Source organism: Apis laboriosa, unplaced genomic scaffold (genome assembly GCF_014066325.1).
Source record: "Apis laboriosa isolate Shangri-la unplaced genomic scaffold, ASM1406632v1 scaffold34_cov151, whole genome shotgun sequence".
Lineage (NCBI taxonomy): Eukaryota > Metazoa > Arthropoda > Insecta > Hymenoptera > Apidae > Apis > Apis laboriosa.
This window is the reverse complement of record NW_025222928.1, coordinates 7,194,680-7,221,658: the sequence shown is the minus strand read 5'-3', so window position 1 is coordinate 7,221,658 and position 26,979 is coordinate 7,194,680. Positions and strand designations below refer to the sequence as shown.

General features: G+C 29.5%; 4 protein-coding genes and 1 long non-coding RNA gene across 13 annotated transcripts in view; 2 read left to right on the top strand and 3 right to left on the bottom strand.

Annotated features, from left to right (window-relative positions):
* Positions 1 to 786: 786 nt before the first annotated feature.
* LOC122714866 (spastin-like) lies at positions 787 to 5,319 on the bottom strand. Of its 3 annotated transcripts, XM_043936597.1 has the most exons (8): positions 5,209 to 5,289; positions 4,294 to 4,864; positions 4,017 to 4,187; positions 3,256 to 3,516; positions 2,053 to 2,405; positions 1,634 to 1,965; positions 1,238 to 1,548; positions 787 to 1,062 (listed from the first exon to the last, which is right to left on the bottom strand). In XM_043936597.1, the coding sequence occupies exons 2-8, from the start codon at positions 4,838 to 4,840 to the stop codon at positions 899 to 901; spliced, it is 2,139 nt and encodes a 712-aa protein (XP_043792532.1). In that variant the 5' UTR covers positions 4,841 to 4,864; positions 5,209 to 5,289; the 3' UTR covers positions 787 to 898. The 3 variants fall into 3 exon arrangements, with proteins under 3 accessions (XP_043792532.1, XP_043792531.1, XP_043792533.1); XM_043936596.1 differs by having other exon boundaries at positions 4,294 to 5,319; XM_043936598.1 differs by lacking the exon at positions 3,256 to 3,516 and having other exon boundaries at positions 4,294 to 5,319.
* Positions 5,320 to 5,831: 512 nt separating this feature from the next.
* LOC122715389 (pre-mRNA-processing factor 39-like) lies at positions 5,832 to 11,718 on the top strand. Its single transcript, XM_043937548.1, has 13 exons — positions 5,832 to 5,896; positions 6,118 to 6,242; positions 6,340 to 6,573; positions 6,641 to 7,108; positions 7,218 to 7,395; positions 7,474 to 7,724; positions 7,788 to 7,913; positions 8,692 to 8,840; positions 8,916 to 9,321; positions 9,382 to 9,546; positions 9,623 to 10,009; positions 10,120 to 10,406; positions 10,486 to 11,718. Exons 1-13 carry the CDS (start codon positions 5,848 to 5,850, stop codon positions 10,781 to 10,783), a joined length of 3,123 nt encoding a protein of 1,040 aa, XP_043793483.1. The 5' UTR covers positions 5,832 to 5,847; the 3' UTR covers positions 10,784 to 11,718.
* Positions 11,719 to 12,160: 442 nt separating this feature from the next.
* Positions 12,161 to 15,344, bottom strand: LOC122714828 (trophozoite cysteine proteinase-like). Its single transcript, XM_043936520.1, has 3 exons — positions 14,919 to 15,344; positions 12,497 to 14,789; positions 12,161 to 12,426 (listed from the first exon to the last, which is right to left on the bottom strand). The coding sequence occupies exons 1-3, from the start codon at positions 15,117 to 15,119 to the stop codon at positions 12,278 to 12,280; spliced, it is 2,643 nt and encodes an 880-aa protein (XP_043792455.1). The 5' UTR covers positions 15,120 to 15,344; the 3' UTR covers positions 12,161 to 12,277.
* A 766-nt stretch (positions 15,345 to 16,110) lies between these two features.
* LOC122715161 lies at positions 16,111 to 16,449 on the bottom strand. The gene is made up of 2 exons (XR_006346791.1): positions 16,403 to 16,449; positions 16,111 to 16,296 (listed from the first exon to the last, which is right to left on the bottom strand). It is a non-coding gene; the product is annotated as an uncharacterized LOC122715161 (long non-coding RNA).
* LOC122715160 (synaptosomal-associated protein 25) overlaps positions 16,237 to 26,979 on the top strand; it is a 30,236-nt gene continuing 19,493 nt past the window's right edge. For 3 of the 7 annotated variants that reach the window (XM_043937107.1, XM_043937102.1, XM_043937103.1), the window contains exons 1-3: positions 17,707 to 17,896; positions 21,643 to 21,833; positions 22,047 to 22,088. In XM_043937107.1, the coding sequence (XP_043793042.1) occupies positions 21,738 to 21,833; positions 22,047 to 22,088 (138 nt within the window). In that variant the 5' untranslated portion in view covers positions 17,707 to 17,896; positions 21,643 to 21,737. Of the gene's footprint in view, positions 16,372 to 17,705; positions 17,897 to 21,073; positions 21,348 to 21,642; positions 21,834 to 22,046; positions 22,089 to 26,979 lie in introns of those variants that run through there. The other 4 variants (XM_043937108.1, XM_043937106.1, XM_043937104.1 and 1 more) reach the window with 3 other exon arrangements.

Sequence of the window (26,979 nt, the reverse complement as noted above, 5' to 3'; positions counted from 1 at the left end):
TTCATGTTTATTTGATAACATAATTATAGCAGTACTTAATCTGTTTATACTCAATTACAGTAATTGTTTTATTATCTGATTGGACGTGAGCTGTTTCATGTGCAAATACAGTCTTTCTACAGATATTATTTAAATTAATTGTGCTTGAAATATAAGTAAGTAATTAAATATTTACATTACTCTTTTTATTATAAAGTGCATATTGTAATTGTAACTGTAGAATTATATATTTTTTTGTATTGTTAGAATAATTCATATCATAATGATTTGCAAATTGCTAATAATATAACAAAAATTAAATTATGATTTAATGAAGTTAAAGTTAATAGTTTATCGAAATATGACATAAAAAAATTAGAAAAATCTATGTAGGCTATAATATAACTACAAACATTGAAATTCTAATATTAACATTTTTAGAATGAAACTTAAATCTATGATACCTGATTACTGGATGGAGTATGAAATGTATAATATGTCTGTATATATATATATATATTATTTATGTATATAATATATATATATTATTATTATATTATTATAATGTTATAATATATATATATATATTATATAATATTATAATGTTATAATATATATATATATATATATATATATTATATAAAGCTATTTAAAAAAGAGTACTTAGCAAGAATGTTTTATGCAATATTATTACATTTTCTTTTCATATATAGATGTTATTTTATAAATTAGCTTAGAAAATGTAAAAGCTGCTATATTTACATTCTATAATAATTAATATCATTTTAATTAATATCGCAGAATATCGTTTTTGTTGTATTTTTCATTGTTAAGTTTTTTCTTCTTTTCTTTTTAAATATCGATATATTTCAGTATAATTTATTTTAAAGTTTTATAAAGTTCAATTAATTTTTAAAAATCATAGACTTACGTCACCATATTCAAAACTCCATTTTTCATAAGCAGCCAAACTTGCAGGAGACACTGATCTACGAATTCTTTTAAGCGAATCACGAAAATCTTGCATTGTAATATTACGTACAGAATTAAGATCCAATTCTTTTACTTGATCTGGATTAAGTTCTGTACAAGATTTAATATATTTTTTATGAAAGTTAAAAATAGAACATTTTTTATTTAATTAATAATGATTTATTTATTTATTAGACTGTCTGGTCAAAATCTTTGTGTCCATTCAGTCATATTAAGTAAAAAGAAAAGAAAATATATATAAAAAATTTATGAAATTTTATCTTACCTCTAATAGGACCAAGAGCTGCATCTTTTGCTAAACCCGTTAAATCACTCCCAGAATAGCCCTCAGTTAAAACTGCCATTTCATTCAACTCTTCTGAAGTCAACGGATCATTATGTTTAGCTAAAAGTCGTTTTAGTAACATAATTCTTGTTCGTAAATCAGGTAACGTAACGTATACTCGTTTTGTGAATCTTCTTAATGCAGCTTCATCTAATTCTTGAGGTCTATTTGTAGCTGCCATGACCAATACTCTTTCTTCTGGATTACATGGTAACCCATCAAATTCAACTAAAAATTCTGTCTTCAATCGCCTAAATAAGAATTGTTAATTAAATAAATAATAATTACAAATATTTATAAATTTATATAAATATCAAAAGCTATATTAAAATCTACCTAGAAGCTTCATGTTCATTATCCCTACGTTCGCTTAACAATGAATCCACTTCGTCAATAAAGATCACAGATGGCTGTAGTTCTCGGGCAATAGAAAAAAGAGCTCGTACTAGTTTTTCTCCTTCTCCAACATATTTTGATGTAAGACTAGCAGCAGATATTGAAAAAAATGTAGCATTGCATTGTGTAGCAACAGCACGTGCAAGTAATGTCTTTCCATTTCCTGGTGGACCAAATAATAATAATCCTCTTGCTGGTGTTCGCAAACCAGTGAATAATTCTGGTCTTAATGAAGGTAAAATAACCATTTCTTGTAGTGCTTGTTTTGCAGTCTATTTCATTAAAAAAAGAAAATGTAAGCTTATTATCATATATATATTCTTTTTTTATTTGATAATATAGGTATAATATCTACATACTTCTTGACCAGCAATATCTTCCCAATGAACTGCTGTTCCACCTTCCAAAATCTCATCTAGAATAACTTGTGCCAGTTTTGGATCTACACCTTTTAAAATGGGTACTTTTCTTGTAGGTGTTCCTCTATTGCTGTTTGATGTGGTAGGTGTTCCTGGTCTCCTAATAGGTGAACCATTTCCAGGTACTGATAATTGTCTTTTCACTGAAGGTGGTGTAGATGATGGTTTAATAGGTGCAACTCTATGACATGATTGTATTGCTGTTGAACGTCCCATGCTGCGCGGTAATGTTTGACTTTTACTTATAACTGTGCCCACTCTTTTTCCAGGAACAGATAATTTTCTTCCAGATGCTATAAAAACATAAAATAAATAAAAAACAAAAAAATAAATTTTAAAATAATTTAAAAATGAAACTATTATAATACTTTTGAATACAAATTCTTATTATATCTATTACATAGAACTATTAGAAAATAATAATAATAATACAAGACAAATGTTTTGCAATAAAAGATATAATTGTTAACATAATTCAAGTTAATAAAAAGAATGAAATATATTTATTAAGATAGTATGCATGTGATATAATGTATTTGTATGTCTAAAATGTTAAAAGCATACTTAATATTTCATATATATAAAACATTTCATTTGTTAAAAAATTATATATACTATTAAACTAATATTTAAATACTATATAAAATAATAAAACAAATATGAATATATTTTTCTAGAATAAAAATATAAGAAATAATTTTTGAAACTATTCTAATTTTTTAACAAAACTTTAATTTTTTATATAAAGCACACATTCATGCATACGAACTAATCTTTTCTTTTATTCATTCATTGTTTCATATATATATATATATATACACATATATATATATATACACATGCACACAATATCATATGTGTATATAAATATTTTTTTATTTATACTTATATATAAATAATTCTATATTTTTAAATTACTTACTTAAATAAATATATCATACTGCTAAGTGTGGCATAACTACATCAATGATAAAAAAAAATATACATATTAACATGCATGCATTTACTACTTATTGCATTACATCAAAAACTAATATAAATGCATGTGTTAATAATGAAATAGAAATAACTGTTTAAAAAAGCAATTAACAAATTTACACTCAAAGTCTGCATTGTAAGCCCAAAACTTCAGACAAACAGTACCTTCAGAATGGGCAGAATAATTTTTTGGTGAACGTGGCCTTAACTTGGGAATTTGAGTACATGTATTCTGCCCTATGTTCACTGTTTGTGTACTGTTTGTGTTTTTAGTATGATTTGTATTTAAAGAAGATCGAGTTGTTTGTAATGTGTGTATATTGCGTCGGATCCTCAGATTCTTTCCTGGATGTTCGTTGTCCACTTTATTTCCAGGAGCACGATATTCATTGCAGATATCCAGTTTTTTCAGCTCACACACACTCACTACAAAAAGGAAAAACATTCTCTGCCATGCTGCAGTAGGCTAAATAGCTAAATACAGTTTGAACCCATAATTTTGATAATTTTTATCCAAATTGTAAATTATATATAACTAGTTTTTAAATTTGAGATGAATGCTTGAATGGCCGTTAGAAATGCTACTATATGAAGTTTGGCTACTAGTTAATACATAAAAATTTGCATCGCTTATGAAAAAAAAAATATTGTGCCAAAAAATAAAACCATTAAAGAAAGGAATAACGCGCGCATGCATACATGTACAGGTACATTCACGCATTAGTACTTTCATCAAACACACACCCAGATACATTCATACGCGTGAACATTATAGAACAATTAACACATGAGCATGCTAAACAGTAATAGTGTTACTCCTTAAGCTGTATTATAATTTAATTTAATAATTTAATAATTATAAGTAAACTTTATATGACTAAAACAGCTTAAGAAATGTTATATACTTAAAATATATGTTTACAAACCAAGAAAATCAAGTCTGTCCTTTGCCATTGCTAAATTAGTGCGCATTTTATCATGAAGTCTTTGTGCATGTTCCCATACTTCTCCCCGACCACCAGTGCATTCTATAGCTATTCCTTTTTCTAATTCTCCAATTCCTTTCTTGTAAAGTTCAATTGCCATTTCTTTTTGACCTATTGATTAATTATAATTATAAAAATGATATATTAAAAGAATAAAAAATTATACAATATAGTTCAAATATAATTTTTTATATTACATAATATTATGATATCATACCTTCATTATCTTCATCAATTTTAAGAGCTTTGCTGATAAATTCAAAAGCTCTACGATGATGATGTTTTTGTTTTGCAAGTAAGGGATCTCCTGGACCAGGACCAATTGGCCTTCTAGGCACTTGCGACATTCCCTCGTTTTCAATTTGTTCAGTATTATTTAAGTTATTATTTAAATTTTCACTAGATTTCTGACCAACTACAATTTCTAGCTGACAGGTTTGCTTGCAAGCTTGTCTTCGTTGAATCAGCTGAGATGTAGATGTATATAAGTATTTGAATACCACAAATAATTGATAAAGAAGTGTCCTCAGAACATTAAAAAGCAATATCAAAGGAAAAGAAACAATATAGAGATTACGTTTGTGTACTGACGGCTGAGGGGCGTCGAGAAAGCGATGATTATGATGGTAATGATTGTGGTGATGATTATTGCAGTTAATGGTAGTTGTTGTTTTATCACTATTTTCATTCTTGGTCACGCAAAGTTTTTTCGGCGACTTAGTGCCGTACTTTCGTATTGGACGCCCGCCATCACTGTAAGACATTTCCTATTGCAAATTTTTGAATTCCTATGGTACCAAGTACACTTTTTATCGCCAAATACAAGTTGAACTAAACATTCTGACATTCCCAACGTTGTGTAAATATTGAAAATGAAAACTTGTTTTAGATCATCTTTTTAAAAAATATTTTCGAAATTCAATAATTAAGTTTTTCTAAAAATAATTGCACAGAAACAATCGTTTTTATTAACAAAGAAGATGAAAGAAAAAAACGATAAGATTCAGAATTTTGAAATGTTTGCAATTGAAAAATCATAAATAAAATAGAATAATTCGTAATCTTCTTCAGCATCGCTTGTTTTGATTCACATTTAACTTGAAACATGAATATATAACATGGATTTACAAACATCAACAAACGTTGTTTTACAAAATCGCGTATACAAAAATATATACATAGAAAAACTTATATTATGTGCATTTTACTATTTACTTCATTTAGTATATATTCTAAGTACACGAGATAGATTACTTTATGCACTTGCGCCCTTTATTGTATTCCCTTGCACATGCGTATATGTACTTAAGATATCTTTATTGTTTTCTTCACACAATTTTAAATTTTATATTTTATATTTTATATTTTGTTCATTTATTATTTTATTTATTAAGAATTAAAATGTATTCAATAAGTAAATAATAAAGATTTTATGATATTTAATGATACCATTTATTTAAGAATATATCATTCATTAAATATAAATTTTATGACATATAATACAATAAAAATATATATAACATTACAAACTGATAATTTTAAAAAGATTTTCTTTCAATGTTTAAAAATATAAAATTATAAAAGATAACATTTATATATTTATTATATTTCCCGGCACAGTTATTACCGATGAATGTTAAATTAGTTTATCACTTTATCACCTATATCATATTAGTTCATAAATATACTACTAAGAGTCTCTCCTAGCATTCTGCCGCCATTTTCTTCATCAGTTCTGCGTTTTACATTCCAGAGATTGCATCGAGGCAAGATGTCGTCCGCAAGTGGTGATGAAAGTGAGATCGCTTTAAATGAACCCGGTAAGAAGATGATATTTATGAAAGAAACTGTATTTAACATGACATAATATTGATTTTCATTTATATTTATATACAGTTGTATAAAATGAAATAAAAATATTAATAAACCCGGTAGTAAAGACCTGCAAACCGCCATTAAACGAATGGCGTCTCACATACGCATGTAACGTAAATATCTTATTCAAATTTTGCATTTTTTTTTATATTTTGATTCTTTTCAGTACGACGTACGAGATCTAGTCGTACACGAAAGACTACCGTGGTAGCAAAGAAATCTCCTGTAAAAAAACTTCTAGCGAGGGCAACACGTTCTCCGAAAAAAGTGCAAGAAATCGAAGAGGTCGAGGTACGTAAATTCTATAGTACTATAAGTTGTTCTTATAATCATTAAAATTCGTATTCAATATCTTATTTAATAGAAATAATTTCTTATAATTTTTCAGGAAGAGGAACCTATATTACAAGAAGAAGTGGTAATGGAAAGCATTCCTGAGAATGGAGTGCAAAGATTTGGTGATATTATAATTGAACAGCATAATGAAGATGATTCCTCTATGTTACATTTAGAATTAGAAGATTCTGGTGATACTACTATTCATGAAATCAATATGAATCAAACTGTACAAATAGGAATCCAAGAAACTGTACCTGATTTAGAAACATCTGCATCTCAAATTGTAAATAAAATATATTTCTTTCTTTTAAATTTAATTTCAATTATATTTTAAAATATTTTTATTTTAGGATCATTCTACTACAGTGTCAGATCCTATGATCATAGAAGAAAGTAGTATGGATAAAGTTGATATGTTAAATGAACGTGAACAAATGGATATGGAAGGACAAGATATTAGTAATGATGAAACAAATCAACGTGTATTGATAGATTTTCAAGAAGTTATAAATGATGATGGAGAAACAATAACACAAGTGACAGAAATCCTAGAAACAGAAGAAATTGAATCTGAAACTATTATAAATGAAAGTACTGGAATTGAAGTTGTAGAAGTAGATTGTCAACAAGAAACATCGGAAAGTATAGAAAATGTTATAGAAAAAACTGTGCCTGATTATGATATGACAGAAATGATGGAAATATCAGAAACAACAGAGACTGACATGGAATGTTTGTCTGAGAATGCTATAAAAAAAACAGAACCTGATACGGAAGCTGTATCTGAAGATGAATTGCCAACTGAAGCTGCCACAAAGGTATTTTATTATTAAAGAAGTAAGATTAAAAACTTATAATATTTTGTATGTGCATGCGCGCTTGCATGTGTGTTTATAATTTATATAATATTTTATTTTTAATATTTAGGAACCTGAAACAGAAGCTGTATCTGATGAAGAATTACCAGCAGCAGCTCCAGCAGATTTGGGAGAAACTGAATCAGTTTCTGAAGATGAATTACCATTAGATAGTGAAAGAAAAAAGAAAAGTGGAACAAAGGTAATGAATAAAATCGCAGAAAAGAAGAACAAAACGGAAGGCACAAGTAAGAAAAAAAAATTTATTTAAATTTTTAAAATTGTTATATTTCGGTCTTTTTATTTTGTACTATATTTGTTTTCAGATAAACGTAAATTAAATGCAGAAGGAGAGTATGATCCTAGTTCACCAACATCTGAAAATAATGATGAAACACCAGCAAAGAAGGTAGCTCTTTCAACAGAAACAGATCCAGGGGATAATAAGCAAGAAACTAAACCAGCATCGCCAAAGAAAAAGACATTACCAGAATTAGAAAAATACTGGAAAGCTGTTAATGAAGATCCATCAGATTTCACAGGATGGACTTATCTTCTCCAATATGTTGATCAAGAAGTAAGTTAAAAAGCAACAATACTATAAAAATTATACTTAATATATGATTTATTTGTCACATAGAATGATGCAGAGGCTGCACGTGAGGCTTATACCAAATTTTTGGATCGTTATCCATATTGCTATGGTTATTGGAGAAAATTCGCTGATTACGAGAAGAAGAAGGGCAACCCCGATAATGTCCAAAGGGTGAGTCAATTCGTTTACCATATTTATTAGATCTATTTCTTATTATGATATCATTTAATTAACGCAATCTAATGAAAATAGCTCGAGTTAGGAAGACGCGTGGGCAGTGTGCACGCACGTAAATATGGTTTTCCCTTCCAACAGCCTAGCACGTCTTGCGGCACCTATACGACTCTCTCCGTTTACCAAATAGCTAGTTACTTAATTATTCTGCGATATCTACAATATTATTGCGTATATTACTGTTTTACTTATACCGTTATATCGATATTCTACATACGATACGTAAGTCAAGCGAAGGCTAGTTGTTTCAATTTGCGATATTACCGTGCAAGAAATTGTGTATAATATTTACTGTAAGCATTTGTACACATAGCTTACTACAGAAAGTATTGTAACTTAAGCATAAGATGCGGTACCTTACTTAATGTAAGTAAGATTGGGTTGGGTGTTAAATCAAAGTCAGAAACAAAGACTTAGGACGTGAACATGCCAGAGAGGGAGCAAGAAAATGTGGCGGAAGACACAGAGGCACCCAGATCGGAACACTCCTTGACTTTAAGGTGAATGCACAATGCTCTGCAATCTCTGTGTTAATTAAATCTCTTTATTTACAGTACGCGTATGATATGTGAGTATACGTTGCTAAAAAACCGTAATGCTTATCGAAAGCTTAAAAAAAAAAATAAAAAAAAACAAAAAATAGGTATAAGTCTACCCGCCACCAGCCCAATCACTTGTAAACTATTCTAAATGTGATTGCAAACCATTACTACAGGTATTCGACCAAGGTTTGAAAGCTATTTCGCTCAGTGTCGACCTTTGGCTTCATTACATCAACCACTGCAAAACCGTTTATGAAAAAGATGAAGAAAAACTTCGAGAACAATATGAAAAAGCTATCCAGGCATGTGGTCTTGAATTCAGGTGCGAAATATATATCTTCGATTTTTTATGCATATTTATATAATATTTATAACAGATGTATATTTTTTTATTTAGATCTGATCGTCTTTGGGAAAGTTATATAAAATGGGAATTAGAAGGCAAACGTCTAAGCAGAGTAACAGCATTATATGATCGTTTATTATGTACTCCAACACTTGGTTATATTTCTCATTTTGATGCATTTCAAGAATTTGTTTCTTCAAATTTACCAAATCGTATTTTAAATGTTGACGATTTTCTTGCATTACGTGCTGAAGTGAAAGCACTTTTGAAATCGGATGACACTACTTCTACTTCAGCAGCTGATGATGCACCACCTGGTGAAGAACCGCCGCCACATGAACTTCCTCCAACTGATGAAGAAACCCGTGCTATTAGAGAAAAAATTATTAGTAGTAGACGTAAAATGCATAAAGCTAATATTAATGCAGTTGCTGCAAGATGGTCATATGAAGAAGGTGTAAGTACATCATATACTTAATGTGATATTTATTATTTAATATTTAATCTTTACTTACAGATTAAAAGACCATATTTCCATGTCAAACCTTTAGAACGATGTCAATTAAAAAATTGGAAGGAATATTTAGATTTTGAAATTGAACAAAAAGATCAAAATCGAATAATCATTTTGTTTGAAAGATGTTTAATAGCATGCGCTTTATATGATGAATTTTGGATGAGAGTAAGTTTTTCTTATTTATTTTGATTCGAAAATATTTCTGCATTTAATTTTTAAATATTTTTTAATTATTTTATAGTTTGTTCGTTATTTGGAATCCTTGAAAGGCGATAATGTGGAAAAAATAAGAGATGTATATACTAGAGCTTGTACAGTGCATCATCCAAAGAAGCCAAATTTACATTTGCAATGGGCTACATTTGAAGAAGGTCAGGGTAATTTTGAAAAAGCAGCAAACATATTGGAAAATATTGATAATGTAATACCAAACATGTTACAAGTGGCATATCGGAGAATAAATTTAGAACGTAGAAGAGGAGATTTAGATAAAGCTTGTACATTGTATGAAAATTATATTAGCAATAGTAAGAATAGAACTATCGCAAATAATATTGTAGTAAAGTATGCAAGATTTTTATGTAAAGTAAAAAATGATGTGGATAAAGCAATTAAAGTATTATTGAAGGTATGATCATGTTGATATTTACAATACATTTCATATATTTTTTATCTAATTATATACCTTTATAATTTAATTTAACTTTTAAATAATTTTATATATTATATATTTTTTAGGCAACAGAAAAAGATAAAGATAATCCAAGACTTTATTTGCAATTAATTGATTTGGGAATGCAAAGAACTCCTGTTGATACTCAAGAAATTGTCGGATATATGGATATGTTTATAGAACGAGAGCATGCTGATCTAGAACAAAGAGTACTTTTTGCACAACGTAAAGTAGAATTTCTTGAAGATTTTAGTCCAGATATTCGACAAATATTAAAAGCACATGAACAATTTCAAAAATGCATCAAACAAGCAAAGGAACGAAAAAAGACGAAAAATGATGATACCAAAACGTAAGTATTATTTTTATAAAAAAATATTTAAGCTATCATCAATAAAATAATTAAATTGCGCAAATTTAATGTTCTATAGAGATACTTCTCCTCCAAAGAAAGTTAAAACTGGAGATCAGACTAATGTACCACCTCCACCTTCTGTAAGTTCACAGTCATCATACCAGTATAGCAGTGGCCCAAGTGGACCTTATCAATCACAACAACAATTTCAAAGTGGTCAATATGGTGGTCAAGGTGGATATCAACAAGGTTATCAACAGTATCCACCTCCTTCCGATCCTAATTATGCCAACTATCAAAATTGGCAATATGGACAAGGAGGACCTCAAGCATATGGACCGTACAATCAATGGGGATCTTATAATTACTATTAGAAGATAATACAAAATTTCTCTTGTACCAGCTTTCATTGCGTTGCTGTATCTACTGTACATTTTAAAATCTTTATTTTTTCATCTAAGGATGACAGACAACAAAAGAAGCAAAATTCTTTCAAGTTCCAATGACACATCAGTGACCTGACACGAATAATAATAATAATAATAATACTTGTCGTACTGATGTTTTTTTTTTCAATACATAATAATTATTTGCATGAAATTCTTTCTTAATATATTTTAAATAATACAAAAGTGTAGGAAATATTAAAGAATTTCCCGACTGATGTTGAATATATTATTAAAGACATACATGATACAGGTAGTTGATAAAGAATGCCATATGGTACGAAAGAAAGTACATTATGTGAAATATTCTCCAATTATACTATTTGCATTAAGTTTGTATAATGCAATATTCTACGTCTAATTTTATTCCGTGACGTGTTATTTCTTTAACAGGAGAGTAGCAGTTCATAAATGTTACCTACAACTTGTATAAGTATTTTTTCCGTGTACTTAGTTTATAATATTATAATTTTTTTTTTGCTGATATGCGTTAAACGTATCGCTTAAAAAAAATTAAAAATATATGTAAATGGAAAAATAGATATTTGAATATCCTAGAGATACTAGGTAAGCGCACTTTATGACGTATTCACGGAATAAGCATTGTTAATATTTGTCAGTACATTTTTGATAAACAATAAGTAAAAGAAGAGAACTACATTTTTATAACATGTTCAGTTATAAAAATTATCGTTGGAATTATATTTTTAAGTTACAAATGCATATTATTTTGTATGTTGTAATTTCGCATTTGTAATTATAATCTGAATTTTGTCGCAATCGACATAGAAATCACATACATTCAAGAAATTTTCTCTGTATGTGAATTTTTATAATTTACAATAAATGAAATTTAAAACTTATATAAATATTTCTAATAATACACAACAATGCATTGTTTGTGTTAATTTAGAATTTCAAAGAAATATATTTATGACTGTCGAAATAAGAAAAAATATAATTTTTAATTACATTCTGAATATATTGATGTTTCAATTTATTTATTAATATATCTTCAAAAAATTAATGTCTTCATTCTGTTAAATTTTCGATATTCGAAAGTCGTTAAATTGAAGAGAACAATAACAAAACATAAATATTTGTAACAAACATGCTTTTTTATTATAAAAACATCATTATGATTCTTAATAATTATAATTGTATAATTGTAAAAATTTCATTATTAATATCATTATTAGTATTAGTATTTATTACGAATTTGCAATTTTAATTATGAAACATAACATTTATGATGTTTTATCATTAAAATATGTTACGTTAAATTTTTAAAGTGCAAGCAACTAATTTCATTCATATTACATTAATATAATTTTATTTTTATTACAGTATAAAAAAAAAAATATAATTTTATTTCGAAGAAATTAAATATTATTAAAGGCATTAATTTCTTAAATATATTTGTTATGCAACTATCGCACTTGAAGCCATCGCGTTAACTCCACAGGTACCATCTCCTCTATAAACTCTATAATAACCATTCTCGCCCCATCGTGAACCCCAACTATTCTTTATTATCCAGTATGGTAATTCTTTATGAAAGAGAGGATATTCTAAAAAACAATATACCATGTAAAAGGATAAAAAAATTACTGTATTTAAAAAGTTTATCAATATACATACTACTAATGCCATATCCCACAATTAAAACTCCATGATCTAAATTTTTAGGATTACATAAGAAGTGAAATGGATGTGAAACTCCTCCAATATAAAATTGCATGGCATTGGCATTGATTCCAATGGAAATTGGCCCATTTTTAATAAGCCATTGTGCCATTTTTGTTTCATTTGAAGTAATATTTACAGCACCGACAACTTGTACCTTAGCATTTTTTTTAAAGAAATGGCATTTTTCATTTTTGCCATCATAAGGATAGTCTGATTCTAATTCGAGACCACCTAATTTTTCTATAGCTTTATAAGCATTTTCCATGTATCCTCCATTGCATCCTTCATCTAAAGTATCACAATCTAATAATTCTTGTTCTGATAAAGATAATAATTTTTTATATTTAATCGCGTATTGGCCTTCCACATTTCCAGTAACAGAAAATGCCCAACATGATCCACATAGACCTTGATCTTTCACAGGCGTAACTACATTGTAATCACGCCAATCGAATTTAGATGGTAAAAAAATATCTGATACTTCAGTTTTAGCAAGAGGTATTTCATTCTCTTGTTTTAATTCAGGACGAAAACCTAAATATTGAGTTTTAAATTCTTTAGGCGTAAGATCTGCAAACATTGTAACACCATATTCAGCTGTTCCTTGCTCAAATGTTTGCAATTCTTTAATAACTTTTAGATTCTGCTTAAAGATTTGAAAACGATTTTGTTTTTCATTGGTTGAACTAAATGTTTTGTTAAATTTTATAATAAAATCTTCAAATAACATTTCATTTTTTATATCTTGAGCTAATTTTAACATTTTTTGATTATATTTACTACCTCGTAAAGATCGTTTTCGACGATTGTTTAAATCACAATTAATGGTAATTTTTGGAGATCCTTTATCTATCCATGGCTGAGACCATATACTGAACAAACATTCTTTAATTTCAGTTCCCTCTTTCAACTGACATTTATCTTTTGTACCTTTTGGACAATTACTTGTACCTAATTTAACTCTTATTTTATATAAATACCCAGATACTACTTGTCGTGAGGCATCAACAATTTCTACTATCATAGGTTCATTTGAACCTTCAGAATTTTCTGAAAATTTTTTTAAACCTTTGTTTGCAAGTTCTTGTACTATAGGATTATTAATATCTATATAACTGGATGCTCCAACTAATTCTGACCTTTTGTTTTTATACAAGATTTGTGATTTATTAATTATAGAATCTTTTTTTGTTGGATAAATAATTTCTTCTTGAACTTCATGTTTTTTTATTTCCAAATTTGATTGACTTTCTGTTGTAGGTAAATCAAAATCTTTTAAAAATTCATCAAATTCTTTTACTTTATCTTCAAATCTTTGAACTTTAGCATCATTATCACTTCCATTAACAGAAATTTTTAAAATAGGATGTTCTGTCACTTCTGATTGTTCTGGTTCTTCTGATTTCTTAGTTGTGACATAAGTATAATTATCAAGAATATTTTTTAAATTTTCTAAAGCTTCCAATTTTTCTTTTCTATTAGGTATTGATGTTACAAGTGCTTCACTATTTATTGTTGAATAGGAATTAATATTTTTTTTAATTTCTGCATTATTATTCAAAGTACAATTGTTTTTTACTATTTTACGGCTAGATTGTTGCCATGGTTTTTCTTCAAATGTTACCAAGCATATCTTAAAAGAAGAATTTAAGTGGATAGAGCATTCTGATTGTTCTACTGCATTTTTTAAACAATCAGATTCTCCTATATGTAATAAGATTTGGTATTGTATAATATTAGATGAAGGTGGAATAACACGAGTTACTTTGACAATGTCGATTACTTTGTGTTTAAAGTCATTCTGTATTAATTCATCCATTGACTTTGCTACTTGTTCTCCAAAAGAAATAAATCCAGGTAAATTTGGATTTAGCTCATATGGACATCCTGGACAATAATTAGGACTGGAAGCTCTCATTGCTATAAATGGTCTATCATTATGATCTCCATTTTTCTGAATTTCATGATCTAATTCAATGCTTTGATTATTAATAATTTGTTTGTCTAAATTTTCAATAATGTGATCCTGATCTTGATTATTTTCTTGTACTTGTAATTGGTCATCTTGTCCAGATTGAGGATACAAATACATACATTGTATTGATTCTTTTAAAACATTTATATCTCCAAGTTCATGTTGTTTTATTTCAATAGTACATGCTTCTCGAGGACAAGGTTCTAATGCTTCTTTACAAATAGGAATTAAATCAAATGTAAGCCTATATATTACATATGGAGATTCTTCCTGAAAGTTAAGAAATTAAACAATCTTTTTATAATTAAATTAATACAATATACATTTAATTCTAATCTATATAAAATCTATATATCTATAATAAAAATTTAGATTTTAAAAGACTGATAGATAATATACCAATTTTTGCGCGCTAATCAGGTTACCGCCCCTATATGTATGATGCGTCGGAGAATCTTGATTCAAAGAATTCAAGGCACGTTGAATTAAAGGCTCCGGAACATTTTGTACTGGTTTGTTGACAGAATCACAAAATACAAGAATTGGAGTAACGATTAATAAAAATAAAAAGCGCGTTTTATGTAAAAGTAAGCCTGCCATCTTAGTGCACACACAGCACGGTATTGACTTCCAATGGTTTTAACTGACGTAATTGATTCTTGGATGAATTTTTATATTCTTTTATTTATCGTTGAATTAAAAATAATAATAAATTAAAAATAAGAAATTAAGTTTTAATCTGATTTTGATCACTCTATTTCTTCTGTAAATATAAATGCTTATGCGATGTATTCGAAAATAACAGATCTCAACAAGAACAACAAATGAGATGATTTAATACATGTAAATAGATATGACAAATTAAAAAAAACTGGTAACATTTTTCATTATAAAAGATACATACTTGACTTTAATTACGAACTCATGTTTTTATAAATATTTTTATTGCATCAAAGATAAGATAAATTCTGTAATTTAATATGTGGTTAATTTGTACTCTATTAATGTTTAATTTATATTTTATAATTAATATAATTAATATTATAATATAATAGTTTCTTGTATTTTCAAAATATAAAAAAATTTTTATTTCGTATTAATATCTTAATAAAAAATATTAAAAATAATATTCATATTTATATGTATCATATATATATTTATACATTATATATAATATATAAACTTAGATTTTTTTAAATTCTCTAAATATTCATATTATATAATATGAATAATGATGCGAAAAAAAAGCGTTCATTATTTTGAACCATTTTGAAATAAAATCTAATAACTTAAAAATTATTAATATTATGTAAATATATTCCAATATATATTTATATTAACAGTTTATAAATTTCATGAAATACGAAAATAATTAGATGTAAACAAGAATTTATAGGATAATAGAAAGTATTAAAAATATTTCATAAAATAAATTTGAAATATGTTTAACATTATATTAAAATAATAAAAATAATTATATTTATTTGTATTCATTTTACTAATATGTTTTTCCATGTCAAAATAAAAATTATACAATTTTACAAATTTATAATAAAATTTTCCATATGATAATTAAAAAATTTTGACTGTATTTTTATTAATTTTTTTATTATATACTTCATAAATTTTTTATAATAATATTGCTTATATATTTTTACATTCAAATTTTCGCGCCATTTTTAAAATTGATGTTAACCATTTTCAAGTTCCGGTTGTCAAAAAAGCAGCAGCTGTTTCACTGTATCGATGTGATCATCAGTAATAGCTGTAGTGTCTTCTAAAAAGTCAAATATTTAAAATATTTAAACAAATTATACGATAGTGATTTGTGAGAATTCATTGATTATCCTTGGTAAGCGAATACAATATTTAATATAACTTACTTCAAATGAAATGTATAGATTGAAACTAACAAAGTACCACATTGCAGTGAAGTTGTATCGATTTTCTACTTTATTCTAGCTATCATTTGACTCATATCAAAGTACGTATATGTTACTAATTTTAATGAATTTAGAATTTTTTACAAATTTTATTTTTTCTTTCTTTTGTTTTGTTATTTTATTTTATAAATTTAATATAGTTACATATTTAATAGATTAAATTTTTTTCTATACAAATTATTTATAATTATCGTGGCTTTGAAAGTTAGATAATTAATTCAACTTAATATACATTATATTTCTTATTTCTAAAAATATTTATTATAATAATACATATATATGAAGTTTAATATTTTATTTATTATAATAGTTATATATTTTTTAACAATTTTTTTAATTTTAAGATTCTTAATTTAATTAATTTTATTAAATTTAATTTAATTTTAATTATTTGTTAATTTACTTTTCAATTTTTTCTAAACGAATATATATGAAAGATAAATAAAATAATTTTAGATATATATTTAAATATTTTATAAATATTTAAATGTTTTCTTGAAAAAATATCTTAGTAAATAATTTTAATGATATTTTGAAATTATAAGAATTTTATTAGTAGAATTTATTAATATAGCTAATTCATTAGAGATTTTAAATTAATTATTATAATAATACATTAAATTTATATTATTATCTTAAATTAATATTATTATATAAAATGATTGCAGTTTCCATATTTAGTCCATATTTTGTGCATATATATATATATTTTTCATTCTATATTTTGTTTGTTTTATTTTTTTTCATTTTTAAATAAATTAAATTATAAGTGAGACAGTAAGATTCGTTATTTAACACTTGATATGTATCGTAATTTAAAAATTGTTTTCTTTATATTATTGCGATATTATACTTGAAAATCGGCATAATGGATCAATGATTCTCTAATTATGAGTATTATGTTTACATTGTAATAGTTGAATAATTATTTTGGATTAATATTCAATATACATAAAATTATATTAATATATATTCATTATATATTAAATATTAAAAAATTATTAATTATATATTAATATAATTAATCATTAGAAAAATTAAATTTTATATTATATAAAATTTTTAAAATTTGTGATTAAAAGAAATGTTTTAATATAAAATACGAATTTCGCGCCTTGAGTTTGCAGTTTTGTAATCTGGTCTTTCTATTGGTGCTTTTCTTTGCCGACGACATTTTACCCCCACTATGAATCGAATGCTGTTCTGAAACTCTGCGACTGCTCGTTGCTCAGTAGCTGAGTACTAATCTTCTAGTCGGAGAGAACGTTTCGTGAATTTTGCTTACGATTTTACCGGTTTTTCACACTTTTAGATAAAAAGTGTTAGTGATAATTCTGAAATTTTTTATTTACAATTCTTCAGCTGAACAAGCTGATTATAGAATTCACTAGCAGTGGAAACACCCATCGAAGACAACTTTATTGACGAGTTACGGTTAGTAATAATAGCTAGACTGGTGATACTGCATAGTTTTCTTTTTTTATATACTATATTACCACGATATTTTAAGAATTTTTTAATATTTCAGTTAATTGGTGTTTTTTATTTAGATAATGTTTGAATTTTGTTACAATTATTATATGTGTTCGAATTATTAATTTTTTTTTCATGATATATCAATATAAAAAATGAAAGAGAAATGATATGAATTGCAATTATCAATCAAAATTCATATTTACTATGTATATTTATTCAGAATATTATAAATACTTTTGACTTTCTTATGCAAAGAGAAAATGAGAAGCCAAACAATTCGTCATTAATGGTTTACTTGATATTAAATCGATTTTGTTATAAATTTATTAACTTTTAAATTAGATATTTAATATTTAACGTATAGTACAAAAGATATATATATATATATATATATATATATTCATGTTACATTTTTTTTAAAAAATCTAACAATGATATATTTAATATGATGACATAAAAATTAATTTACGAAATATTTTATTACTTATTTAATTGCAATTTTTATATTTATTCCAAAGTGTAGAAAACATCGTGTTACCGTCTTGAACTACTTATTTTATTTATTGATTTCTTAATGTCATACGTATGCGCGGTCTATTTAATACATATATGAAATTTTGCAAATACATATTTTCTATTTGTTAAATTGATAAAATCAAATAGTTTATATCATTAAAAATGATAAGCATTTTGAAAAGATATATTTTTGAAACTTTTTTTACCGGCGTTAACAGCTGAGCGTCATTGATGAAAAACATCCGAGTATATATATATATGATAAGAGGGCGCTGGCGCGCGCATGCATATATATACATGAATGTATGTGCGAGAAGGACAAAAGAGCATGTATGACGTCAGAATATTAGTATTTTATTTTTAATCTTCAATCTAAGATGGGATACGTAATATAATGATACATTTATGAATCATAAAATGCGAAAATATTCAATTTCTTTCCTTTTCTATGATTATTATTTTATTTAATATTGTTTAACTTTTAAATAAAATTAATAATTTTATTGTATTATATAAATTACACAAATATAAATTAAATTTTATATTACTATAATCTATAAAAAATTACAAATATTGTAATACAATATATTAAATGTCGTAGGAAAAATTAATAATTATTATAACACAATTGAATTTTAACATTAAAGATTTGAGAACATATATCGTATATTTTAAATAAAATTTTTTTTTTAATTTGTTATTATGAATTAACTTATTCATTTTTTCATAAATATTAATCGCTTGATATGACTTTACAATATTCGTTTGCATAATTAAAATATTAATTATGATTTACATTTGAGGAACATCAAATCTCAAACCACTAACTATTCTAAATAGGAAGATATGCGTCAAAACGTGCATCGAAACATTCAAACAATGCGCAGTTTATATATATTCATGTACCTGTATGCATGCAAATTGAAGTTATACATCGTGATATGACCGCATTATTTTGCCGGCACCCGGCACATTGGGCTGCGCGATTGACATTTCCTTCAAAGCACATATATCTTTCCACGTGATCACAGGATCGTCTTTGTCATTATACATGATATCAGTCTTGATATGTATTTTTTGCTATTGAAAATAACAAATGCTTTTCTATTGGATACTCTATCGAAGAATCTAGAATTACGACATAAGTTGCAACGAATTGTAATTTCGTCGCAAAATTTACGCTATTATTTCGATTATCAATATTTTAATCATTCAATATGTGATTTAAACTTGTTCATTTATTAGAAAATTAAACAGCAAATATTTGGATAAATATGAATCAAAAAAAAAAAAAAAAAACCGTATATATAAATCGAATAATTTGTAACCAATGGGAAGCTTTTTAATCAAGAATCTGATTCACGTTTCGTTATGCGAATCAATACTATAAAAAAGTCTGTTTCGCAACAACGCTCAAAAGTATCGTTGATGCTGATACGTTCGTTGAATGCACGAATGTTCGAATGTTCGAGAAACATTTCTTTAGAGGTCTCGTATTGATTTCTAAACACGATTTCCTTCGAATACTCTTCATTTTTCTCTCTTATCGAACACCAATATCTGTTTGTTTGCGATTTGAGAGGGTATACAAACGGCGTCCTCCAGGTCTAACTGTGTAGTCGCCCGTGATCTTGGCGAGGTGCACCGTGACCAGGAGAAACGACGCGATACCTTTCGCCCTGGAAACGAGCCAACTTCGTCTCGAGGGCAAGGACAAGCTCAGTCAATTGATCACGCCATAATTTGTGCGAAACGTTTATTTAGAACCTAACCTTTAATTTTAACACACGTTTTATTATCTCTTTACGAATGAACAAATTCTCCTGAAAGATCGTATATTCGTGGCGCATGTCCCGTATCTTTCTCTCTCATAACGGATATCTTCTCTGTTCATTACACTTTGTCAGCAATTAAATTTACAAGTGCCAATTACCTCAGGCTCTCACACTGTCTTAATGCATTAACAAGGTGTCCCGTGCGCTTTGAACTGTTCGTGAATTTTCTTCTTGAATCTTTTCTGAAGAGATAAGACCAACGTGATGCAATAAAACAAATTCGATACCATCATTTTCGAATACTAGATCAATTATAAATACAATCTTACGATGGAAAACTATAATTTTAATCGAACGTTCAAAAAACTAATAAAAAGAGAACAGATAAATGTATCGATATTGATATCGCATCCGATCGTTGCAACTTTTGACAAAAATTCGATATTGTTCTCACGATAAAAATCTTTTCATCGGCCGCTGAAATTTCTACTTACGATAACACGGAAATCCCCCGAGAGATTGTCGAAAAAAAAAAAGAAGAAAAAAGAGGATATTTATAGAAACGCATCAAGGCGGATGCGTTGGTGTGCAACCTTTTCAACGGTGTTTCTCAACCTACATACGTTGCAGGAGATCCCAGCTGATCGGTTCTCGTGGTGCTGTGAGGATTGAAAAAGTGGTGGGTGGTCCGTTGAGGCGGTTGGTGTGCGCGGAAAGGGTCGGTTATAGGAGGGTTGGAAATACAGGAAGCACAAAGCACGGCGAGAGAGAGAGAGAGAGAGAGAGGAGAAGGCGCGGTCATGTGCGTCTGCGCGCGATTCGGTCGGTGGGTCGGTCGGTCGGTCGGTCGGTCGGTCGTCGGGTATTGATTTTCATAGGAGCACCGGCATACACGTAACTCCACCACGTAAACGCGTATACATGCATCCACGACGACTGACTGGCTGGCAGCTTTTGCCAAATATCTGCGTAAAATTTCGCAATCGCAGATTCTCGACACGCTAAATCGACTCATTCCTGTGTTACGCCTTCGAGAGAATAATACACTTTGCCGCTACTCTCTCATTGATCAAGTACAGATTCTTTATTAGCGTTCCCTGTGCACCTCGTTTTCGAAAGTACGTCATACGCGATTTATTCTATATATTTCTTCTCTGTTTTTCTCGAGAATTTTAATGCATATGTACATTTGCTGGGTATTTGATTTTCTCGGTCCAGCATGTACTCTAAATGAAACGTAAATGAATAATCGTGATAAATACTTCGATAGAAACTGTTTTAAATTTCCTCGTTTATCTTCTGCCTTGTTATTTAGATTCGTTTAAGATAATGGATAAACTAGATGGATGATTCTAAAGATTTAGAATCTACGAAAACAACTTGTAATTTATCTTTTATCCTTTAATGTTGCAGAATAGTCGAGTCTCCATACAAGGAGGTGCGCGAGCTGCAGAGTGAACGAAGAAGCGCGATCATAGAAGAAAGCTAATCGTCAGGCACTCAACAAGATGCCTGCTCCAACATCAGCACCGGGTACGGTGGAGGGCCCACCTCGCACTGAATTGCAGGAATTACAACTAAAGGCCGATCAAACTACAGATGAGGTATGTCTATTAATATCAATTTGATAAAATTTTCCGACAATTCTTTAATAACGTGTTTTTATTTAATTTATAATCATTGCATATTATATATCGATTAAATATTTTCAATTTTTTTCGTTTATGCGTGGAAAAACTCGTGTAATTTGTTAGAATATTTTTGATATTTTAACGTTGCGATGCGTTGCTTAACCCACGTGACCCATTCTGTTTCAGTCCCTGGAAAGTACGAGGCGTATGCTGGCATTATGCGAGGAGGTGAGTTCATCTCATCCCTATGAAACTATTCTCTTCTATTTACGCATTAACCTTCATCCTCGATCATCCTCGGTACTAATCCTCGATCCTCGTTACTTATAGCGATTTATTCCCGGAGTTCTTACTCCCAGATTTTGTCTCATAAAATATTATAGAAGTTTAATATCGCTGGTAAAATCGTTGCATCACGGCAAAGATGGGCGTCATAGTCGATCCTCGGTGCAGTTGAAGAAAAGTAACAAAGTAAAAAAAAAAAAAGGAACAAAGTCATACAAAAAAAAAAAAAAAGAGATATAATGACATAAAAAAATGGAACGCGCTGGAGAGAGACGGGCATAATACTATTTCAGTCAGATTAGAAACTTTGAAATTGTGTACATGTATATCTAAGTATATGTATACCTGTACGAGAGAAAATGAAGTGGCGTTTTATGCAAATTACAATAGAATGAACACAAGAAGATATTTCAACGTATGATGAAAACAGTCAGATTTATGTGGCGTCATACAATCGTGAAATAGTATTTGACCCAGCTCCGGCGCCAGAAATATTCTTCGTTCCTATAATACTTATCAATGTGTATATTTTGAACAATATATACAGTCAACGGAAGTTGAAATGATAGCCATATACATCGAGGTATTATGGCTTTGTTTGACGCGAATAATTTTTTTATGATGAAAGCAAAAAAAAAAAAAAAAAAAAAAAAAAGAGACATTTTCCTCTTAAAGAAAAAGGGGAGAAAACAGTATCGCACGGGTGCCAAGCAATATCTATATGTTTTATATATTTATATGTGAATATACTCGGAAGAATTGTAAGACGACGCATCGACGCGGTTCGAGACGGTAATCCGCAGCACGAATGCACGCGATGATATCAATGTTACATCAAAAATTGATGACACAAGCAGACAAAAGTTACTGCATTTATTTCGTGTTAATTTTGTCTAAAATTAATTATTTCATCACACGGGAAATATGTCTGTTTAAAGAATCACAAGTGAAAATAAAAATTATCAAAATGATAATATATATATATATATACTTATACATTGTTCTAAATGGAACGCGTGCGTTCGTGTGCGCGTTTTCGTGTACTCTTGTCTACGTTCTTCAGCTCCGCATTTTTCTTCCCATGCATAATTATTATTCGTTGTCTATGCTCGTATCTTGGATATCTATTCTCGATATATGTACGTCTCTAAGTGTGTGCGAAAACTATTACTGTGTATATCCGATGTCTTCATTCTTTTCCTGTTTAACTTGTTATTAATTGTCGAAGGAGCGAACGCAATCTATAGCCCTAATCCATTTTGTACTTTTATAAATGAATAAATATTTTTTTCTTTTTTTTTTTATTTATTTATTTATTTATTTTTTTTTCTTTTTTACAATCTATGTGTTTTAGAATGATATCAATGTTTCTCTACATCACACGGAATTTAAATTTAAATTCATATTTATCCGAGTGATCGTTTAAAGTAATTAGAATGCAACGAAGATTAAAAGGTAAGAGGTTGCGTCGCTCCATTCCAGTTTCTTTTGCTACTTATCTGTGGCTGCACTAATTAGCACGTGTCGCATTTCGAGCACTGGAGACTTCAACAACTATTTAGTGTACGTACATACTTCACACGCGAGATATCTCATTGAAAGAAATCTGCCCATATTTAAATATACATATACACAGGGTGTCTCAAAAATTGATGACACAAGCAGACAAAAGTTAATTCATATGATAAACCTCGTACCTCGGCTTGTGTCCTCCATTCTGGAACATCTTGTGTATATCATATATTTATATATGAATATGAACGAATAATTGCTGTCAAATCGATATTAATCGAGTTATTCGAAATATTCGAGGCTTGGAGAGGAATCGAATGTACGAACCTGAACAGTGGGGGCAGTCGCAAGTACGTTATGAAAATAATTAGGGAAAACGAGAAAAAAAAAAAAAAAAAAAAAAAACAGAAATAGTACTCTTAATGCTGCCAGTGGTGGAGGATATCTTTTTTCAGCAATGGTGAATTCCAGCACGTGTGCATTGGGTCTTTTGGAAAGGACGCTATGGAAAACAGAAAACGCTTTTGACGCGTTACGAGATATAGAAGGAATGAAGAAACGTCGATGAATGTGCGGTACTATTTAAACAATTTCCATGATGTATCGTGTACGTCACGTATACGTAGAGATGGCGTGCTTCAATCTTTTTATACGTTGCGTAGAACATTTTTGATGATCACGATCATAGCGATTAAGATAGAGGGTAAATAGGACTTTTTTTTTTTTTTCTTTTGCGTTTTCTTCTCTCCATTTCTCTTTTCTCTCTAGATTTATTTTTCTCCCTATAGATATCCTTTCCCTGGTTTTTTTTCTTCTTCTTTTCTTTTCAATTCTTCTCGATCTATCCAACTTTTTTTATCTAATCTTTTTAACGCCTTTGCGACGATAAGCGAACAAATTTCTTGATATTGATGATAGTGATGGTTAATATCATTGTTGAAACGGTCGAGAAGAATCCGTTCGTAATACGAACTTATCGAAAGAATATAACAATCCTTTTGTATGTACGTGCACAATCCTCTTTCAGTTGCTTCCGTCTTCTTCTTCCACTTCCTGTTTTCTGTTTCTCTTTATCTGTATCTTCCATGCATTCTGTGTGCAACATTTTTCTTTCCTTACTGTGGATCGCGTTTTAGAAATATCGATTCGATGATCGGTAAAACTTGCGTGAATAAATCCTTCGCATTTTTCATCGAAATTTCAATTCGAAAAATATTATAATAAACGATTCTTTTATCTAAAGAAAAAAGAAATCTACGATTTGTAATTAAACATAAGAGAAGAAATATTTAAAAATATGCCGATCATTGAATCGAGAAGGAAAGGCTCATCCCAACTGGGAGCGTGAAAATCTCTAGGAAACGCCTATGATTCTCCTCATAGTTTGTCAATTACCAATTGTCTATTAGAGGCTGATCAAGACAGGTAAATAACAGTATAACGACAGCTCTGATCTCGAAAATGGAAAAAAAAAAAAAAAAAAAAAAAAAGAAGGAAGAAGAATCTCGATTTTGGAAGCGCGAATCGAGAAAAGAGCGCCGCGTATACCGGCAACCTCTCTGTCGCTGCTACCAGTGTAATCAGTGTAATTGCTGGCTGAACCGGGCATTTATCGATATTGTCCGTGTTGCTGGCTGTGTATGTATGCGTTCTCACGTGTGCGGTGTGTGCCCACGTGTGTGTTTGCTTGCTTAAAAATTCGACAAACTCAATATACACTCGCTTGCTCGATCGCCCGCCTGCCTGCCATCGCAAACTTCCTGAAAGTTTACACCGGCGACTAGTCACCGGTGTCCAGTCTCCTCCAGATCGTCAATCATTCGTATACCATATATTTCGAATATATATATTTCAATCGATCAATTGCAAATGCAAGAGATCGATCGAAGAGAATTTCGTTCGTACCACCGGTGTACCTTTTACAGTTTCCGGTTATTGCCTATTCTGCTTGCAAAGTTTACGAAGCGCAAAATTTTTAATCGAGCGATACGCGCAATGTGTAATGACAGGTTTGTTCACATTCTGGAATATAGATTTTTCTCTCGTCGATGAATGAGATGTCACACGGTCTTCGCGAACTTTGCCGCCTTATCTGCCTTGGCTGTTTGGCTGCCTGTGTGTGTTTGCCTGTCCTCCGCGAGAACACTCTTCATTTCTCTCTCTCTCTCTCTCTCTCTTTCTTTTTCTCTCTACTACTACTACTACTACTACTACTACTACTATATCTTTATTTCTCTTTCGATGCATCGTGCTGTCACTTTTCTGGCTCTCCGTATCATTCTATCGATACTCCGCACAAACCACGTTCACTCATCACCGTTCACTCACAGAAACACGGTTGGCATACGAGGGGTTCGCGGGCGAAGAGAGAGGTGGCTGATCGAGAATTACCAAAATCGATCGGGGTCGATTTTGATCGATTCCAGGGAAACAAGCTACGTCGCTGTTCGTTCACCGAATCTATCACGCTATCACCTTCTTTTCCTTCTCGTTTCTTTCTTTCTTTCGTTTCGTTTTGCTTTCAATCGTGGATTCAAGTCGATCGCTCTCTCGTCTTGTCTGCCAAAAAGATGTCGTTCACTTGTCCATGCATCATCCACCGCCGTCGCCTCCGCTACCACCAACCACCACCACCACCACCACCACCACCACCACCACCATCACCACCAACCACACCGTCATACGACCGATCGAACTCCCCTCACTCGTTACTCTTTCTTTATTATGCACCTGAATATTCGCCAGAGTATTTACCCGAGAGAACAAAGTAATAAAACATTGAGATGGAAAGATAAATGAACATCCGGTAAATACTCGGAATTACCACATATTATAACTTTTAAATTCAACGGCTCGCTCTATCTCGTTTTGATTTCTTTCTCTTTTCTCTGAAAACTTCATGCACATTTCCTACGTGGATGAATGCGCACCGCTTCTCTTTCAAGCTGTACGAGGAAAGGAGCAAAGAACTTCTTTTGTTTCCGTTCTCGTGACCGACTAAATAGAAAAAGCGTTCCAGAAAAGCACACCCGTAATTAGTTGGGCGGCCCTACGCGGTCAGAACATTAATGGATGATAATTCTTACAGCACGAGTATCCCTTGCAGCCTCGAGTATCCGAGGTTTTCTTTTCTTTTCCTCTTTTTTTTCTTTTTTTTTTTTTTTTTTTTAAAAATCTATTTCCTTTATCTTCCGCAATTCGTTTGAATCAGAGATCGTTTGTTGTTGGCCGGAGCGAGAAAAGCTGGTACGGGACGAACGCGCCGGGATTGTGAAGAGATCTCGAGATCTCTTTCTTACCGAAAGTTTCGCTTAGAATTGTG

Bases quoted from the DNA above. Each gene is read 5' to 3' on its own strand.
- LOC122714866 (XM_043936596.1), bottom strand. From the start codon at position 4,840: ATGTCTTACAGTGATGGCGGGCGTCCAATACGAAAGTACGGCACTAAG. The intron at 4,188-4,293 runs GTATGATATCAT...ATTAATCAATAG, and splicing joins AATTGATGAAGATAATGAAG to GTCAAAAAGAAATGGCAATT. The intron at 1,966-2,052 runs GTATGTAGATAT...TTAATGAAATAG, and splicing joins AAGATATTGCTGGTCAAGAA to ACTGCAAAACAAGCACTACA.
- LOC122715389 (XM_043937548.1), top strand. From the start codon at position 5,848: ATGTCGTCCGCAAGTGGTGATGAAAGTGAGATCGCTTTAAATGAACCC. The intron at 6,243-6,339 runs GTACGTAAATTC...ATAATTTTTCAG, and splicing joins AAGAAATCGAAGAGGTCGAG to GAAGAGGAACCTATATTACA. The intron at 10,407-10,485 runs GTAAGTATTATT...AATGTTCTATAG, and splicing joins AAAAATGATGATACCAAAAC to AGATACTTCTCCTCCAAAGA.
- LOC122714828 (XM_043936520.1), bottom strand. From the start codon at position 15,119: ATGGCAGGCTTACTTTTACATAAAACGCGCTTTTTATTTTTATTAATC. The intron at 14,790-14,918 runs GTATATTATCTA...CTTAACTTTCAG, and splicing joins TGATTAGCGCGCAAAAATTG to GAAGAATCTCCATATGTAAT. The intron at 12,427-12,496 runs GTATGTATATTG...ATTGTTTTTTAG, and splicing joins TGTGGGATATGGCATTAGTA to AATATCCTCTCTTTCATAAA.